Source organism: Onychomys torridus, chromosome 3 (genome assembly GCF_903995425.1).
Source record: "Onychomys torridus chromosome 3, mOncTor1.1, whole genome shotgun sequence".
Classification (NCBI taxonomy): domain Eukaryota; kingdom Metazoa; phylum Chordata; class Mammalia; order Rodentia; family Cricetidae; genus Onychomys; species Onychomys torridus.
In genome coordinates, this window is record NC_050445.1 from 134,751,487 (window position 1) to 134,772,229 (window position 20,743).

The 20,743-nt window shown below is 40.7% G+C and overlaps 1 protein-coding gene across 10 annotated transcripts in view; it reads right to left on the reverse strand.

The window, feature by feature from the left end:
• Erc1 (ELKS/RAB6-interacting/CAST family member 1) overlaps nucleotides 1-20,743 on the reverse strand; it is a 340,148-nt gene that overhangs the window by 298,244 nt on the left and 21,161 nt on the right. For all 10 annotated transcript variants that reach the window (XM_036180809.1, XM_036180807.1, XM_036180806.1 and 7 more), the window contains exon 2: nucleotides 12,727-13,547. In XM_036180809.1, coding sequence (XP_036036702.1) covers nucleotides 12,727-13,395 — 669 coding nt within the window. In that variant the 5' untranslated portion in view covers nucleotides 13,396-13,547. The remainder of the gene's footprint in view (nucleotides 1-12,726; nucleotides 13,548-20,743) is intronic.

A 20,743-nucleotide genomic window follows, 5' to 3' on the forward strand; every position in this document is an offset into this window, starting at 1 on the left:
TGTGGGTGCTGGGAGCAGAACTCAGGGCCTATGCAAGAGCAACAAGTGCTCTTAACTACTGGGTCATCTCTCCAGCCCCAATAAATATTTTAAACACACACCAACATTTCACTCTGTTGTGCTAAAATGAAAATATCAAAATCATACTTTAGTTGGCTTTGTAACCAGATAAACACCTGTTGCTAACCAGAGTGAGACCTACAAAAAAGTCCGCATGTCCCTCTGTTGATTTTCATTTCCTTCATCTATAAATCACTTACCTATAGGACTACTGTGAAGATTAGAAATAATATACCCACTCAACAAGAAGAATCTATGCCTAGTACTAGAAACCTATCCAACCACCCAGAGCTAGGAGGTCATGGATCTTAGAGGTGAATCTACAACTACCATTTATTAAGCTAGCAAATTACTAGTTACATTTTAAATATTTAACCTTATACCCACAGGTAAGTGTGGTTCTCATCCCTCATCACATAAGTTTATCTTTGCAAAAGACAAAACTATTACAGCAAACCACAACTAATCCAAAATGCACAGAATATGAGATCCTGTGGTGCCCTGTCCCCGGTGCTCTATCTACAACACAATTCCTACATCTAAGGCTCTGGGATCATGGAGGAAGTGGGAGCAGAAAACTCAAATGAGAGACAAACAGAAAGTTTACTGTGAGGCCATTATCACCTAGAAATGTCAGAGCCTACACACATTAAGTCTCATCAACATGGCTACCTAAACAAGATCTGAACAATGACAACACCAATGAGCATGCTACCATCAAAGAGGGGTCTCAATGTTTAACAGAGCACTACAGACAACAGGGAATGCAGAGACAGAAAAAATGGTCTTCATCAGGGAAGGGCCCTCCAACGGGTTATCCAATATCAAGTGGTCAGCTCTGGGATCACAAACACACAGGTAACATTACATGCACTGAGCAGGTTGCAGATAGGGAGAACTAAAGAAAGAGGCCATGAATTTGAGAGAGAGCAAGGAGAGGGTGGATGGGAGGGGTTGGAGGGAAGGAAAGGGGGAAATGCAATTATATAATTTCAAAAAAATTATAAAGAATGTAAATAAAAGCATCTAGAGAGGCAGGAGTCACCTGGTAATGTGCCTGTCAAGCAAGCACCAGATCCTGAGTTTGAATTCCAAGCACTCATAAAAAGCTGGGCACAGGAGGGGGGTGTAGGCAGACAAGTGGATCCCTGGAGCTAATTAGCCAGAGAGGCTACCTAAATAGATGAACTAAGTCCAATGAAACACCCTACTGCAATCAAATAAGGTGAAGGGCCAGAGAGATGGCTCAGCAGAGAAAGGCATGTGCCACCAAGCCTAATGTTCATTCCCCAGAACCCACATGGTAGAAAGTTATCCTCTGACTACCACACATGCACTGTGTCATATGCCAACCACCACCACCCCCAAATAAATAAATAAATGAATGAATGAATGAATGAATGAATGAATAAAAAATAAATAAGTAAAATCTTAAAAATAAAGTGGAAAACAACTGACAAAGACACCCAATGTCAACCTTTCATCTCCACATAAAAGCCACACACATGTGCAAGTCCACATGAACACATCCATACACCACACACACACCAAAACAAAAAGTATTTACTGTGGTATCCACAAGTGCTCTCTAACAGTGATTAGTAGCATCTAAAATATTATTAACACTCAGACACATATTTGGCAACAGTATGATTACAAGAACATTTTCATGGACAGAACTATTGCAGAATATATTAAAAATCAAGGTATGTCACATGCAATGCCAGTTTTAATGTAAGTAAAACAAATAATTAGAATGTGAACATAGTTTGTGTTTCAATGGTATGCATTTATACACAGTTTCAGCAAAAAAAATTATTTTTGGTTTTTTGAGACATGGTTTCTCTGTGTAGCTTTGCACCTTTCCTGGAACTCGCTCTGGAGACCAGGCTGGCCTCGAACTCACAGAGATCCACCTGCCTCTGCCTCCCAAGTGCTGGAATTAAAGGCATGCGCCACCAGCACCCAGCCTCAGCAAAATTTTTTGTTGAAAGTTTAAAAAGAGTGGAAAATGGGATAGTTTAAAATGGCAGAATGAGTAAATGTAAACACTGAATGTCGACTACACTAAAGAGGTCTCCATGGCCTTTAGGAGGTTAAGGTTTCTTCACACAAGAACACATAGTGAAAATGACTGGCAGTGTTTTGTTCCTAAATAACCAGCCAGAAACTCCTTACTATAGGAGTGGAGAGACAGTAGAACATGACACACACTCAGGGCAGCGGGGGAAATTCAAGCAGTATTACATTCCTTTTGGGAAAGCACTTTATAATTCACAGATGAGTCACTATGGAAATAAAAATGTTAAATAATGAACATCACTGTAACTGAAAAGCCTGCAAACTAATTGCCCTACTCAAAGTTCTGGTAACTCCTTCAGGAGTAGTAAGGCTGATTTGCTACCCATGGTAGTTATCCACAATGTTTATTACGCATTGTGACCCACTTTCTTAAAGACCTTACATGTCCCATGCAACTGATGGCTTTCTCGTAGTAGCAAATTATAAGGTTCTTTTATACTGAAAATACATAAAATTTATATTCATGTAATATTTAAGTTTTCAATCAACTAAACATTTATTGCATATTTATGTCAGACAGTCTTGCCCATGCTTTTTTGTTTTGTTTTCTGAGACAGGGTCTCACTATGCAAACCAGACTGGCCTCCAACTCAAAAACCCACCTGTCTCTGCCTCCCAAGTCGGGGGATTAAAAGCACACAACACCACATCCAGCCTCTTATCCACAATTTTACACATACTATTTCCTTTAATCTCACTTAAACATTGCAACAATTAAAAGTTTATTGTCGGAGCCGGGCGGTGGTGGCGCACGCCTTTAATCCCAGCACTCGGGAGGCAGAGGCAGGTGGATCTTTGTGAGTTCGAGGCCAGCCTGGTCTACCAAGTGAGTTCCAGGAAAGGTACAAAGCTACACAGAGAAACCCTGTCTCGAAAAACCAAAAAAAAAAAAGTTTATTGTCGGGCTGGAGAGGTGACTCAGAGGTTAAGAGCACCAACTGCTCTTCCAGAGGTCCTGAGTTCAATTCCCAGCACCCACATGGTGGCTCACAACCATCTGTAATGAGATCTGGCACCCGGTTCTGTATACATAATAAATAAATAAATCTTTAAAAGAAAAAAAAAAGTTTGTTGTCCTCGCCAGTTGATGGTGGTGCACACCTTTAATCCCAGCACTCAGGAGGCAGAGCCAGGTGGATCTCTGTGAGTTCGAGCCAGAGCGAGCCTGGTCTACAGAGTAAGATCCAGGACAGGCACCAAAACTACACAGAGAAACACCCTGTCTCAAAAAGCAAAAAAAGTTTATTGTCCTCACTTAAGAACTGGTAAGATCCAGAGAGATAGTCCAGCAGATAAAGGTACCTGTGGAGCAAGTGTGAGCAACCTGAGTTTAGAATCCATGTGAAATTAAGCCAGAGGATGGCAGGCATCTATATAATCCTAGCACTCTATGTGAGACAGGAGGCAGAGATGGGAGAGTCAGTGGGAAGGCCACATAGGAGGTAAGCTTACATACACAGCACAGCACAGCAGTGACAGACACAATGAGACACCCTGCCTCAAAACAAGATAGGAAAGAAAGGACTCATAAGAAGCTGGCCTCTGACCTCTACACATGTACATGTCTGTGCTCGCTAGCTCACATGAACACACACAAAACAAGTAAATAAATAAGTCCTTAAAACAGAACTGGTGAAACTTACAAGAAGACTGCACTTTACCTGTAAAGGCTGACTTGTATCATAACAATCTTGAAATTTCAATAGCCATGTGTTTATCATGCTCAGCAGTGTCAACTTGATTTTAAAAATGAATCTTAAATTGGGGGAATGCACTCAAAGTGAGATCTCAAAGAATTCTACTAAGATAACTAACAGAAACATAGTTGTGGGCTTAACTCACACTGGCTCAGAACTCTGTAAGCCTGACGGCATAGAGAAGATGACACTGTGTTCTTCAAGCACAAGCAGGGGTGTGAGGGTGTCAATGTGCACTGTGTGCCAGTGTTCAGAGCCCTTTGATACTGAGCTCTCTCACTTGTGGCACTCTACAACACTTTCTAATAACTACTTTGCTAAAACAGACCTCCAGAAATGACTATGCCTCTCTATCCCTACATCCTTTGCAGTGCTTAAGTCTGTACACACACACACAGAAAGAGAGACAGAGAGACAAAGAGAGCAAGCACATCATGCACACACCCATACAGAGTAATAAAGAGTCTTAATTTAAATTTTCATATACACACAAAACTTTGAAAAGATAGTTCCAAGATCATCATCACTATATACCTAGTTTGGGGATAAGGAAAACCTTAGATCCTTCCCAGTGCAAGGCAAACCCTAAAGCATTTAGCACAACAAAGCATGGAAAGTTCATTGGCCAATGATGGTTTAGGATTTAAACTGCAACTTTAAGAAACTACCACGTGAGCCGGGCAGTGGTGGCGCACACCTTTAGACCCAGCACTCGGGAGAAAGAACCAGGCGGATCTCTGTGAGTTCGAGGCCACCCTGGTCTACAGAGTAAGTTCCAGGAAAGGTGAAAAGCTACACAGAGAAACCCTGACTCGGGGGAAAAAAAAATAAAAGTAAAACTTGTTGTTTGGGTGTTTCAGCTGTACAGAGCCTAAACCAAGGTGATGCTTTACCATTGAGTACATTCCCAATACCTAAAGCTGGATTATGATTTTAATTGTATGACTTTAGATTGATTATATGATTATGGTTGTATGACTCAGTAAATTTGAATTATATGCTTAATCTCACCATATTTTATCACATACAAGGTATATTTCAATAAATGTACTACTTGTTGAATTCTGAATTTCTTAAAAATCCTCAATTATAAACTGGGCAGGGGTGGTGACGCATGCCTTTAGGTGGGCAGAGTGAGTTCCAGGACAGCCAGACTACACAGAGAAACCCTGTCTCAAAAGACAAACACAAACCAAACACTCAACTATCTAAAGACAATGTCTTTTCTGATTACCTGTTTGTGTGAGGTCTAATTTTATTCATCTACTTCAAGACAAGCTGCCAGACACTGAAGAAATAAACATGAGCTATCAGACACAAGTTTGAACATTTTTAAAAAATGTTAGTTACATTTTTAAAATGTTACTTATACTAACATTTAAAGGTGTAATTATTGTTCTTTTTTTAATAAAACATTTTATGATTTCCCACTTAGCATAACGAAAATGGTGTATGACTGACAATATATAGTTTGTTTTGTTTTGTTTTGTTTTGTTTTTTCGACAGGGTTTCTCTCTGTGACAGCTCTGGCTAACCTGAAACTCGCCACTACACTCAGTTTAAAGAAAAATTTCAATGAACATTACTGCAAATAACAAAGATAAGTGAAAGTATTTAATCTGTATTAAGGATTAACTTCCCAATTTCGGACAGAAAAGAAAAGAGTATTTTTAGAGATGCACACAGCAGCATAAAATTGGTTCAGAAGAGCATTTCTAATTTTGTCTCTAGAAGAAGAACAGAACATTTCCAATACAAAACTGTTTCTTCACTGAAAGCACATTTTCTACAATATTTCTTGTTTTCAGAAATTTCCTCCTAGTTCATCATACAAACTCCAATGTACTTGTTAAGTAGAATGAAAGACTAGGAGAGATCACCACAGACAGACAGACTTAACTTTTTAGTGCACAGTGATTTTCAGAAAATTCAGAGATTGTCAAAGTATCTGCCTTCAAAGAAAAATACCATAATTTATTGAACCAAAACACAAAAACTATCTGGATGAAAAAAATCCATGTAAAGCTCTGCCATCTAACAGTTCCTCCCTCCTGGCACTGCTCTGGTAAACAGGCATACACCAGCCTCTACTTCGGAACTTCCAGTCAATCCCCAACATTAACATGCACACATTATAATATTCACATCCAAGTACCTGAAGTCACACCCATTGGTCACATTATTTCCAAAAGCTTATGAAAAACCTCCATTCAAATGTTGAACCATGTCTTACTCTAATCCAGTAATACCACAAACACGTCCTTCTTGCTATCGGTCTTTGTCCGAGTCCTTCTTCAAAACCATCTCACAAACGTCCACCTCCTCTCCACAGACATCCCTGTCACCTCTGCTGCTCTAGAACAGCGTGAATGTCAGTCACGCCATGTCCAAATTACTACCAGCTTCTTCAAATTCTTCTTCTCAAACAAAGAAATAATATTTTCAAGGGTAAACTCAATTATATCTCTATAAAGTTGGGGGCATGGAGGGACAGCAAGGTGACTCAACAGCTGCCACAAAACCTGCTGACCTGGGTTCAATTCCCAAGACCCAGCTGGGGAAAATAAGAGTGAGTGTGGAGGCCCACAGGGGCTCCCTAGTAAGACCTTACTCAAAGTCAGAGGATCTGAGCTTGCTTTACCCAGCAGAGCTGCATAAGGGGCTGCCGTGGCCACAGGCCTGGTTACCAGGTATTCCGAAGGGTCTACACTTGGCTGAACGTTGTGCTTTGGTATTGAAAGGGGAGGTCTTTTGCCTCTCCCCTTGGCAGTGTATAAAAAGCCCTTTAGAATAAACCTTGAGGCGACTGGGTATTGACCCAGGAGGGCCCTCCAGAAGCTGTCCTGTGTCTCTGTCTTTCTTATCGTCCCTTTCTATCTTTCTATCTATCATTTCCTCATTCCTCTCTCCTCCCTACAAGAACCATTTGACAGGTCAGAGGTGGACTCCAGCAGACTCCCACATAAGAGATCCAAGTCCTTCAAGTGTCCTCTGCCTTTTACACACATGTAGCATGTATGTGCCCATATACACACAAATACACATGCACACACAAAGAAAATAGTAAAGTTAAAATTATAATGTTAAAAAGTTTTAAGAGTAGGGAGAAAAGAAAAGAGGTAAGTGGGTGTAGGGTGAGGCAAACTTCTATTTATCCACAAGTATCCTTTTATTTCACTCACGTTTAATAACAGAATGGCTTAAAAAATGTAGACAGCTGTCAAAGAGCTATCTAGCCACCACTGGCCATGAACTGATTCCTCTATCAAATAGATAACGCTTTTTAAGAAAATACATTCCAGAGACTGCCCACAGGTGAGAGTAAAGCATGACAGGAACAGATGCCTTCTACAAAGGGGAAACGTCTGATCTGGCAGAACAGTACAGATGGACTACAACAGGTGAAGAACTGCATTAATCTTCAATCACAAGAGGTTCTTCTGGCACTTGACACTCTGAGAGGCAGGGTACCAATCAGACATGGACAACCTGACTCAAAGGTTTTCGGATCTAGGATTTGAAGTGAAATGCTTTAATGATCCCAAAGCACTACTGCCAAAATTCATGAAGTAGATGCTGATGGCTTCCTGTGTCTTTCTGAGTCATGGCAGAGGCAACCAACCATATTTACACATATGACACCAAAACTGAAATTTAAACATTAACTGGTTTGTTCAAAGGAGACCAGTGTCAGAGCCTGGTCAGAGAAGCCAGGATGGTGTGCCCAGTGGTTCCTCTGGACGTGGTGGGTCATCAGAAAGACAGGCTGGACAACAGGGTGACATGGGTGTGCTGCTGCTTCAGTGTACATGTCCTGCTCGGGCAGACTTCCTCACAGCGTTACTCTGTTGCAGAAGGGTGTTTCTCTCACCTAGAAACTAGCAATGGCTCCTAGTACACTCAGGATTTGTGTGAGATGCTGACTATGACAGCAGCTCCTTAGAGTTCAAGGTGCTGCTCACACTGGTGCCCTCAGTGCTGCATGGACTTCTGCAAGGTCCTGGGTGCAACTGGCTTTGCCTCAATGCTAAGAAGCTGCATTTCTGTCCCTAATCCAGTAAGTAAAGCCATTTGTCTTATCTACACATATTTCATACACATTTCCGTTCCATACACCTAGCTGTCAGTCCATTGAAGCCTTTGGTTTATCAATGTAAAATTCTTTTGTTTGTTTGTTTGGGTTTTTTAGTTTTTTGAGACAGGGTTTCTCTGTGTAGCTTTGGAGCCTTTCCTGGAACTCATTCTGTAGACCAGACTGGCCTCGAACTCACAGAGATCCACCTGCCTCTGCCTCCCAAGTGCTGGGTCTAAAGGTGTGCACCACCACCACCCGGCTATAAAACGTTCTAAGTTTTAAAATGCCATAGAAGCGCCAAGCGGTGATGTCACACATCTTTAATCCCAGCACTCAGGAGGCAGAACCAGGTGGGTCTCTGTGAGTTCGAGGCCAGGACAGGCACCAAAACAACACAGAGAAACCCTGTCTTGAAAGAAAAAAACAAAATAAAAAATAAAAATAAAATGCCATAGAAAAAATGCTGTTTTGTATTTGTTAATTTTTAAACATGTTGGACAAGATGAAAGGGCTTAAAACAGAAATCCTCAGGAAACTACTACGAATAAATGTCTACTAGTTTTATTACATTTTTAATAAACTGCAAGATTACCCAAAATACCAGCTGGTTTGCCTTACATTTTGTGACATTATTTATGCATTGTATAATGTTTTTAAAGATTTTTGAAACTCAAGAATAAGATGTTTTCATTTAATAAATATCTAAAACTAACATTTTATTAACATTTACTAATTCATTACTTATGTAATTTTTAACAGGCCTATTTTACTTGGCCATGTATCTGTTTATTATCTTGTTTAACTATAATTAAAGGATTTTGTGTATGAATTTAACTCCCATTTTGGAAAAAAATAAGTAAATGAACCATAAAGAATTTTGGTTTTGTGTTTTTTTCAAGACAGGGTTTCTCTGTTTAGCGCTGGCTATCCTGGAACTCACTCTGTAGACCAGGCTGGCCTCAAACTCAGATCTGCCTGCCTCTGCCTCCCCAGTGCTGGGATTAAAGATGTGTGCACCACTGCCCAGCTAAGACATTTTTTTTTTAAAGAAAATACATTCCTCCAAGGACTCAAAATTTAAAACCCAAATATTTGCACTAATTTACCTAGTGTTAGAGCTAAAAATAAACAATAAAAATACCACGAAAGAAAAGAACCATTTCTCTTCATTAGTTTCTTCAGCCACTGTTTCTGTAAACCAGTTTGTAGAGGCCTCCAACACATCTATGGACACAAACAGCACCCATAAAGGGATGTCAGGTTCCAGGCACAGGTTGACTTTGAAAAGTAAAATGAAACGACAACTTCCCTGACCAACATTACTACAACAGGAGCCACAAGATGGTTCAGCAAATAAGAACACTGGCCAAGAAGACTGATAACCTGGGGAACGGAGAGATGGTTCAGTGGTTAAGAGATTCCATTCCCAGCATCCATAAAGATGGCTCAAAACTTCTTTAACTCCAGTTCCCGGGAATCCAGTGACCTCTTCCAGTACCAGGCACACTTGCAGTGAGTGCATGAGTGTGTATATACACATATGTAAAACATCCATACACACAAAATAAAGAAATCTTTAAAAAGGGGGGGGGGGGCACTGGGGATTTAGCTCAGTGGTAGAGCGCTTGCCTAGCAAGTGCAAGGCCCTGGGTTCGGTCCTCAGCTCCGGCAAAAAAAAAAAAATGTTAACTTGAATTTAACCCCTGGAATTCACAGGAAAGACGGAGATTACTATAGCTAGGACTGAGGAAAAGTTCAGAGATAAAGTGCTTGCTTACCACGCTAAAGGCTGGCACCCTGATCCTGAGTACTACAGAAACTAAGGATTACTCTGACTAATTACTAAGCACATTTCCTGATTCTTTTGCCAAAAGAGAATAAAAAGTGAGTCTTCCAAATCATACTTAAGCTGCTGTTTTGAAAATTTATGATAAATTAGTAAATCCTTAGAAACAATTCTGTTGTGCTGTAATGAAAGCACAAGTGTTGTAACTCAGTGGTACAGCACCTGTCCAGCATAAACAAGGCCCCGGTACTCAACGCCCAGTAGAAAAATCAGAAGCCAGTGTAGTAAGGCCCAGTCTCAGAAAACTAAAGAACAAAAATTAAATTTTAAATTACACCATGGAATTGAAGAGGAGAAATAACAGACTAAGAAACTTCCAATTCTTTGGAAAATAACCTTAATTTCTTTACAAGTAATCCATATCAGATATTTATGCGACTTTTTTTGAGTCACTGAATATTTTTCCCAATTATCCTGCTACATTCCAGATAAGCAAATATAACTCTACAAGAAGAAATGTCTCATAGTCATTTACATCTCCATGCATGCAAAGGTCTAGTAAATAAAATTAAAATTAAAATGCTAGGCTAGGGGTATAGACATGGTAGAGCATTTGTTTATCATGTAGAAGACCTTGGATTCAATCCTCAGTACCTCAATAGAAGAAAAGAAGCCTCAAATCCTAAAAGAATAAATATTCTTTGCAAAAAGGAAACATTAGGGCTATGGAGATGGCTCAGCAGGCAGAAGAATTCCTCTCCAGACCCTGAGTGTGCGCGTCAGAACCTCGCGAAAGAAGGCAACCAGCTTCTATGAGAACGCCGAATGACGGACCAGGCACACCGGGCAATCCTAAGCAAACATGTTTTTATACTGATGAGATTCTGGACCCAGCTCAATCAGATCAAACATTTAAAATGGACCAAAATCCACAACCTCAAACTGAAATACAGAAATGTATTTAATTGCTATAAAGGCTAATAAACCAGTCTTCTTTACAAATGAAAGATGTCTGACCTCAGGGAGCTATGAAGAGGATAATGAACGCACTATTTAATTAGGGGCCCACTGCTAGCTGACTATAATCTATTAATTAGCATCCTCAGTCTCTGCATCTCACTGCACTGTCTTTAAAATTGCACCCTTTGTTTTTTGGACCAAAGTTACACAATTTTAGAACTCTATGGTAATTACAGTGGTGCAGAAAGAATGTCTCTGCCAGCGCTGGTGTGCACTGGTGTTTAATTAGGGCACAGGGTGGACCCAGATAAGGCGGTGCTCACCCTCTTCAGCACACAATGGTTTTCTTGGCATGAAAAACTTGTGAACCATTTCTTTTCCAGAAAACTGGTAAGTACCCATAATTGTCTTCTCAAAAGATTAAATATTTTACCTTTAAATGTAGCATAATTAGAGAAAGGATACTACACTCAATTTCTCTCCCAACCCCCATACTTTCTAAAGCATAAACATAAAATATTTTATTTATTTCAAAATCAAAAATTATGCCAATTAGTTTTTCCCTCAATAAAATAGACATTTCCCTAGTCTCCAAAGTGAGTTCCAGGAAAGGCGCAAAGCTACAGAGAAACCCTGTCTCCAAAAACCAAAAACAAAAAAAAAAAAACAAAAAAAGTAAGTTATGGGCTGGAGAGATGGCTCAGCAGTTAAGAACACTAGTTGTTCTTCCAGAAGTTCTGAGTTCAATTCGCAGCAACCACATGGTGGCTCACAACCATCTGTAATGAGATCTGGTGCCCTCTTCTGGCCTGCAAGCATGCATGTAGGCAGAACACCGTATACATAATAAATAAATAAATCTTTACAAAAATATAATAAAATAGACATTTCCAAATCATTTGACAATAACACTACCTTACTGGTCATTATATTTTCAGCAAGGCACATTGATGAGTAGGTCATTCAATATTATCTTTGGTTAACACCAAATCTGCTTTAAATTTATGTCCTGAGAGGAAAAAGAACCTATTCTTGAAGAGATCATCTTAGACCAGTGGTAAGACAAGCTAATATGAATCTAAGCATTTAGGAGTGGAGGCAGAAGAGCCCCACACCAGCCTGCTACATACTGAAGGGGGGGGGGGCCCTCTGGATTGACTTACAGTTTTAAAACATACTGAACCTTTTATTTACCCTCTTTGAACCAATGAATTTTTTTTTTTTATTAAGGTTACTCACAAGAATATGTGTGATGGGTTACTTACAAGGGCAGAGATGACTCAAATATAACTGTGTCACCAAAAAGTCCCTGGAGCACTCAGAACAATCTAAGGTGGGAGTCAGGTCCAAGAATCTGCTACCATATGCTAAGAAACTGCTCTTCCACTGTCTGCAGTCCTGTTTGTTTGCTTTTAATTTTGAGACGAAGTCTCAATATATAACCCCAAGTTAGCCCTGAACTCACTATATAGTCAAGGCAGTACTCAAAACATTTTTAAGATTTTTGTTTGTTTGTTTGTTTTGAGACAGTGTTTCTCTGTGTAGCCCTCCCTGCCTGTCCTGGAATTCACTCTGTAGGCTGGTCTTGAACTCACAGAGATCCTCCTGCCTCTGCCTCCTGAGTGTTGGGATTGAAGGTATATGCTGCCACCACCACCTGGTTTAAGATTTTCTGTTTGTTTTAATTTGTGTGTGTGAGTGTTTCGCTTGAACACACCTGTAGACCATGTACAAGACCAAATCTGAAAAGACTAAGAAAGTAGAAACAGAATTCTAAAGTAAAAAGAATAAATAAAAAATAAAGAAACAAAGATGGGGGAAGCCGGGTGGTGGTGGCTCAGGCCTGTAATCCCAGCACTCGGGAGGCAGAGGCAGGTGGATCTCTGTGAGTTCGAGGCCAGCCTGGTCTACAGAGCTAGTCCAGGACAGGCTCCAAAGCTACAGAGAAACCCTGGGGGGGCGGGGGGATGATGGGGGAAATCTAAGACAGGACAGAAAAGGAATGCCTCCTTTTACTTATATACATGGGTTCAGCCTGTAGAGATAAATATACAAATGAAACTAACCTGGTTTTCTTCCTGCACAACTCGGTACTGCTCCTTCCAAATGGTGATTTTGGAAGCTTCATCTTTTCTCAAGGCTCGCTCTTTCTTCAGCTCTGGGCTCCAGAAGGTCTTGATGCTATTCATCGAAGAACTTAATTTGCTTTCCTTTACTTCCACATCCTTCCTCAAAAGATCGTTTTCTCTTAATACTTCCTTCAGCTGTGTCTGCAGATCCATGATGGTGTTATCTCTTGCCTGACGAAGAGAGTGAGGTACAGTGGATGCCATACTAACAGGAGGGAGGTGATGTTCTCCAAATGCTATGGTATCACTAGCAACCCCGCTGCTTGCTATATTGGGGCTACTACCCATAGCAGTCATCCTAACACCATAAGGCAGGCGTCCCCCAGAACGGCCAAGTGTCATAGTGCTTTTAGGTGTTTCCGAACCCACGTTTTCGTGGTCACTTAGGTACATAGGGCCAGATGTAGCGTAGGCAGCATTTAAGGACTGTATATTCTCCATTGAAAGGGTTTTCCCACTACCACCTCCAACACTGTTTCCAGAACTCCCTCCGGTACTATTTGTTCGCCGATGACCTAAGCGAGGGGACCGTGGAAGCCTAGGTGATCGTCCAGGACTCTGGCTGCTTGGTTCCACTTTCCCTACTGATCGAGCGCTTCCATACATGGTTGCAGGGTGAACTCTGAGGCCAGAAATGGTATAAAGCAGAAAACAACACAATTCCGTGAGGTTTCTCTATGGCTATAAAATCAGCTTAAAGCCATGAGAAATAGCAGGTCACCAGCTGTCCAATCTCGAAGAAATATCTTATGCCATATCTGTAATGAAAAGATCACACATTAAATCCCCAATAATAAATATTTCCCTTCTCAGAAATGTTCTATTACCTTTATCTGGGGAAGAACCTCCTTTCATTGAGTATTCTCATGGCTTTAAAAATCAGATAACCCATAATGTTATGTTTTTCTAACTGAAAAAGGGAAAGAATCAACTGATAATTACAAAGTGACACATCTGAATAAGGGAACTCAGACTATTATTCACATAAGATCAACGAATAAATATCAATAATGGATACATTATCAGAATTAATAAAAAAAACTTAATATATTAGTCAGACATAAGATCAATATATCAATATTAATACTTCAACACGTTATCAGAACTAATAACAGCTAAATATACTAGTCCAATACAAGATTAATATTTAAGTACCAATACTTTCATGTACACTGGGAATAACCATTAGAAACTAGCTTTTACAGTTAGGAAAATGGATCAGTAGGTAAAGTGCTCACCATGCAAAGATAAGAACATGGGGTCATATCCCCAAAACTCAGTGAGCTGTATGCAATAGCATGCATCTGAAATCCCACTGCTCCTATGGTGAGATGGGAGACAGAGAAAGGAAAATTCCCACAAGTTCAGGGGCCAGCTAAAGAACAAGACAACTTGTTTCAAAAAAGGTGAAAGCCAGGACCAACACCTGAAGCTGACCACCACCAACACTCAAACATGTATCACACACACAGGGGGAAAGGAGTAGAGAGAGAGACAGAGAAGAAAATGAGCTTTTAATTTAAAAATAAAGAAACTCAGGCTGGGGCTATAGCTCGGTTGGAAACAAGACTTGCCCAGCATGAACAAAGCTCTGGGTTTGAGCCCCAGCACTGCATAAAATGGATATTGTACACACACATGCCAATCACTGCAGCACAGAGGTAGAAACAGCAGGGTCAAGGTCATCATCTGCAAACTCACATATATGAGATCCTGCCTCAAAAGAATAAAATCCTACTAACAGCAACAAACCTATAAAGGACCTTAAACATAACAAAAATCCTCAAGTATGTAAAACTCTACAGGAAGACATGAACTAATACCTCAAGAAATAAATGAAGGAAGGAATGAAGGAATAAATGGTGATCCATGCTACCAGATGAGAGGACAAATGCCATGAAGGGTTGGTTAGTTTTTCCCCCAGCTCATTAGCACAATCCCAGGGGCTTTTCACATAATTCAAAACTGCTCGCTCTGAAAGTCAAATGGAGAACTCAAAGTACAAGAATAGCCAAACTAGTCAGGCATGGTGGGGCAGAGGAGGCAGAGGCAGGAGAATCACCACAAATTTGAAGTCCATGTGGTCTATAAGCCAAATACCAAGACAGCAGCCAAAGCTACCTCCTGACACCAGTCTCAAAAGAACAAAGGGAAGGCCACAGATGGCTTCATGGGTAAAGGCGCGTGGAGGTGTGAATGAGAATGGCCCCCAGGCTCACATGCTTGAATACTCAGTCCCCAATGGTTTGGAAAGGATTAGGAGGAATGACCTTCCTTGTTGGAGAAGGTGTGTCACTAGCGACCAGTTTTGAAGTTTCAAAAGACTCAGCCATTTTGAGTTAGCTCTCTGCTTATGAGTTGAGATACGCTCTCTCAGCTGCTGCTGCAACTGCCTGACACCATGTCTTCGCTCCACCATTACTGACTCGTAACTCTCTGGAACTTTAACGCCAATTAAACTCTTTTACAAGATGCCTTGGTGTAATGTTGTGTTACAGCAATAGAAAATAATACCTAATATAAGCCTAGTGAAAGTAGTTCAATCCCCACAACCCACATAAAAGAAAGCCAACTCCACAAAGTTGTCCTCTGACTTCCTCTCCCACACATATACCCACACACACAGAATCAATTTTTCAAAAGGAGGGGCTAGAGCAACGGCTCAACGGTTGAGAACACTGACTGCTTTTCAGAGGACCTAGATTTGGTTCCCAGCACTCACATGGCAGTTCACAACAACCATTTGTAACTCTAGTTCCAGGGGATACAATGCCCTCTTTTGACCTCCATGGGCATCAGGGATGCGTGTAGTGTGTATACATGCAGTCAACATGTTCACACACATAACATAAAAATAAGTAAATCTTGTTTTTAAAGGAAAAAAATGATGGATCTAGAAAAGTGGCTTAGTGGTTAAGACCATTTGCTGCTCTTCCCTAGAACCTGAGATTACTTCCTAGCACCCACAAAGGGTGATGCACAAATGCCTGTGACTCCAGCTCCGTGAAATCCAAAGTCTATGGCCTCCACAGGCAGGTATGCATGGACACAGTCATACAGTCATACAAAGCTTCATGTATCAAATATAGTAAAAGCAAATACTTTTAAGACAATTGGTAGAAATGATACCCCAGTGCAAGATAAATTATAAATCTGTAATCCTTCAACTATAACATAAAATTCAAAACTAATTTTTTAAAAGATTTTTAATTATGTATCTGTGTGTGGTTATATACAAGCGACTTCGAGTGCTCTCAGAGGTTGTCAGATTGCTTGGAGTTGGAGTTAGATGTGGTTGTAGACTACCTGATATGGATGTCAGGATCTTAACTTGGGGCCTCTTTAATAGTATATAGTATTATACTATTCTTCCTGAGGACCTGAGTTTGATTCCTAGTATCCACATGAGGCAGTTTACAACTGCCTGTAACCCCATGTCCAGGGGAATCAGACACCTCTGACCTCTGTGGGCACTTGCATTCATGTGTATATACCCATCCTCCACATACACTTAATTAAAATAATAAATAAATCTTTTTTTAAAAGTATGTGCTCTTAGCCACTGAGCTCTCTCTCCAGCCCCCCTCCTCCTCCTCCTCCTCCTCCTCCTCCTCCTCCTCCTCCTCCTCCTTCTTCTTCTTCTTCTTCTTCTTCTTCTTCTTTTCTTTTTTTGGAGCTGAGGATTGAACCCAGGGCCTTGCGCCAACCGCTCTATCACTGAGCTAAATCCCCAACTCCCTCCTTCCTTTTTTAAAACTAACTTAGCAGGTAAACCTGTCATGATGTAAGGTTACCCTGTGCTTTCATGTGTAACACTGAATATAAGTATCATATATTTCATCAATAAAATAATGTGCATGATCAAAAGATACTGCATACTGCCCAACGATGTTCTGAGAAAAATTCTGGGAAACAAAGTCATATCAGATCATCATATTTTCATAAAGAATTAGACTTTCAAAGGCAGACATAGTAACATGCTTATAATCACAGCTATAGGGAGTTTGAGGCAGGAAGACTCAGAGCTTGAGCCCAGTCTGGGCTACATAGTAAAGACCACATCTCAAAAAATAAAGTAAGATAAAGTAAACAAACCAGCTGAGCATGGCTGTATTTGCTTGTAATCCCAAACATTGGGGAAGATGAAACAAGAGGTCTGCGAGTTCAAGGCCAACATGAGATTTTATAAAGCAAGTTCCAAACCAGGCTGTGTGTGTGTGTGTGTGTGTGTGTGTGTGTGTGTGTGTGTGAGAGAGAGAGAGAGAGAGAGAGAGAGAGAGAGAGAGAGACAGAAAGGGGGAGAAAGGGGGAGGGAGAGGAAGAAGGAGAGGGAGAGAGATAGGGATATCGTTCTGTATGCTGTGAATATGTATTGTTCTGATTGGTTGATAAATAAAGCTGTTCGGCCAGTGGTGAGGCAGAATAAGATTAGGCGGAACATTCTAACTAGTAAGAGAGGAAGAAGACAGAATAGAGGAGACATTGCCAGCCGCCACCATGAGAAGCAAGATATAAAAATACCAGTAAGCCACAAGCCATGTGGCAAAATATAGATTTATAGAAGTGGGTTAATTTAAGATATAAGAGCTAGCTAGCAAGAAGCCTGCCATGGCCATGTTTAAAAATAATTTTAAGCCTCTGTGTATTTACTTGGGTCTGAACAGCTGAGGGACCGTGAGGACACGGGAGCCAGACAGAACCAGGAGAAAAACTTCAGCTGTGTGTGTGTGTGTGTGTGTGTGTGTGTGTGTGTGTGTGTGTGTGTGTGTGTGTGTTTATCCAGCAAAACTCTGCCTCAGAAAGACAGAACTGGAAAAATAAAATCGAGGCTTTTGGTTGATGGCCAGATATTAATGGTAAGATCTGGTTTCTGAACACAACACTCATTGGCTACAGACCACTAATCAAGCTGGCAAAGACCGGGAAGGCTCCTCCCTGGTGCCTAGTTCTCGTAACAGGTGCTACACAAGCTATGAGAGGAAGTAAGTTATCAGCAATACTCTCCGTCTGCGAAGTGCGATAAGGGGGGGGCATAGAAGTCATGGAGATAACCAATCACTTTCTGGTTGGACTTAGGCCTGCTCCACAGAAGGAAGCAAATGCCTGGTATTGTAAATCTGCCCAAGAACCCATGGCTGGGGAGCTCACACCCCAGGGGTGAGCCTACTACTTTTTTTAAAATTATTTTGCTAAAAAGACATAATACCAAGCTGCCCTCTAAATTTTCTCTATCTGTAGAGTATTACCACTCTTAGTTTCTTTGTGCAGTGATGGTGGTTAGCACAGAAACTCACAACTAGTCAAGGTGCAGAGACTACGTGACTGTGGAATGCTCAGTCCCAAATGGCACATTTATATGACACCCCATCCCCAAGGCTCAGGGATCATCGAGGAAAAGAAGGCGGAAAGATTTTAAGAACCAGAGGTCAGGGAAAACCCAGAAGAAACAGTGTCTTCTGCGGATAGGACCACTACACCAGTGAACTCACAGCAGCTGTGGCTGCCGACATGCGATCAAGCCAGTCAACATTCTAACACTGAGTGGGAAGGGCTTTAAAAGCCCCTTCACAGACCCTGACCTGAGGAGCTGTGAACAGTTGATGGCTTCTCAAAGAAGAGAGTCAGTTTTCTCTAAGGGTATGGTCCCCATTAGGTGACCATGTTCCAGTGTGTGGTTCAATCCCCAGAAGTACATGGACAGCACAAACTTGAATTAATGGATATTGAACAAAAAAGAAAAAGAAGAAGAGAGAGAGAGAGAGAGAGAGAGAGAGAGAGAAAGTTGGAGGGATACAGAGGATGGACTGGCTCCCAAAAATCCATAACCTGAGTTCCTTATATTAGATGGCTTTGTATATAGACTTATGCACATCCACTATTATACTCTATAAGTCCCTTCTGCTCTCATTAATAATACCTAACTCAATGTACACTCTATATAATATATATAAATATATATAAATATATATATAAATAACTGTGATGATTATATTTAAGAAAGTGGGTAACAAGAGGCAAGGCGGCAGAAGCTCACACCTTTAATCCTAGCACTTGGGAGACAGAGCCTGGTGGATCTTTGTGAGTTCAAGGCCAGCCTGGTCTACAGAGCAAGAACCAGGACAGACACCAAAACTGCACAGAAGAAACCTTGTCTCAGAAAAAAAAAAGGGGGGGGGGAAGGGGGGGGGGAAGGAAGGAAGGAAGGAAGGAAGGAAGGAAGAAGAACAGTTTGTACATGTTCAATACAGATATATATTTTTTCTAAATGTTTTTTATCATAAGGTGGTTTGACCTAAATGCAGAACCCACAGATCCAGGTCAACTGTATTCACAACCTCATCCATCCTATACAACGCCCTCATCCTGCAGAATATCAAAAAGGAACTCCACACACCACAACCAATCACTTACCATTTCACAGTCTCGCAGCCCTGGCAACCAACAACTACTTCACATCTGCCTATCCTGGACACCTCCTATGCATGGAGTCAAATGTGACCTTTTAGGTGAAAGGTTGAGGAGGAACAGCGGAGGGCGCCAAACTCTTTGCTGTCTAAGCTGTTTCATAATACTCCAAACACCACTGTTCATGTTTATTACCTGATCTCAACGAGTTCTCAAAATAGAACAATAAAACCAAATGCAAGCCTGGCCACCACCATGCCACCACGAAGCTTCTAGGTGATAAAAATATAAAATGTCCACCACTAGCCCATACCACAGATGCACTTACTCTTACTCAGAATCCTGGAGTGTATCCAAAGGTCTACAAATACACATAGGAATTGTATGGACCCTTTAATTCTCCCTCTTGCTACAAAAGCTATAAGCAAACCATGGAACTACAAGTAGCAATCTCTTCCTCCTTCCTGACAGATCACAGGACAATAGCTCTCTACAACCAAACACACTCTCTCCAGAGAAACTCCAAATATTCCTAAGACAAATGGAACTAAAAAAAATTTTAACAGCAATATATTATAGTAAGCTACCTTAAATTAATTCTAGCTGGGTGGTGGTGGCGCACGCCTTTAATCCCAGCACTCGGGAGGCAGAGGCAGGCGGACCTTTGTGAGTTTGAGGCCAGCCTGGGCTACAGAGCGAAATCCAGGAAAGGTGCACAAAGCTACACAAAGAAGCCCTGTCTCGTAAATAATAATAATAATAATAATAATAATAATAATAATAATAGAAGAGACTCGTGTAATTGTGCTAAGAGACATTTACAAGAAGATGCAAAAACTATACTATACTGCTCTTAGCTATTGAAAGCCCTGCCATTAAAATTCCAGCCTCACTCTCACAGGCACTAGACCAGCCTGCTGTGCCAGGTTATAATCACCAGTAATTATCATTTATTATCTAAAAATGAGTTAAGTGTTTTAAACAATGTATTTAAAATTTTTGAAAGATCCTGTTTGTTTTCTAAAAAATCTGTAAAACTATTAGGATTAAGAAATATTCATTTTAAGCTCTCTGTAAAAAGATTTAAAAATCATACTGAAGTACAATTTGGCAGAATCAAAATGAACTACCATTTGAAAAAGAAATTTCAACTTTTAATTTTTTTATAGTAGTGGAGAATGAACCCAGGGCTTGCACATGATAAGGATGAACTCTGCTACAGAGCTACATCTCCAGCTCATAAGTTTTACTTTTTTGCTTGTGTTTTGAGACTGGATCTCATGTATCCTAGTCTGTCCAACTTGTCATGTAGCTGAGGATGGCCTTAAAGTCCTGATATTCCTCCCACCACTTTCCAAGTGCTAGGATTATAAGCATGTACCATCATGCCCGACATCTACAAGTTTCACTTGTTAAAGTAGTCTACATGTTTCATAGGTTCCAAGATAGATGTGCAATGATACTCATTACTATCTCATTTGTACCAGCAAGAATGTAAATTTCCAACAAGAGACTGGTTTAAATGAATTGTTATTTCCAAGGGAGTTGG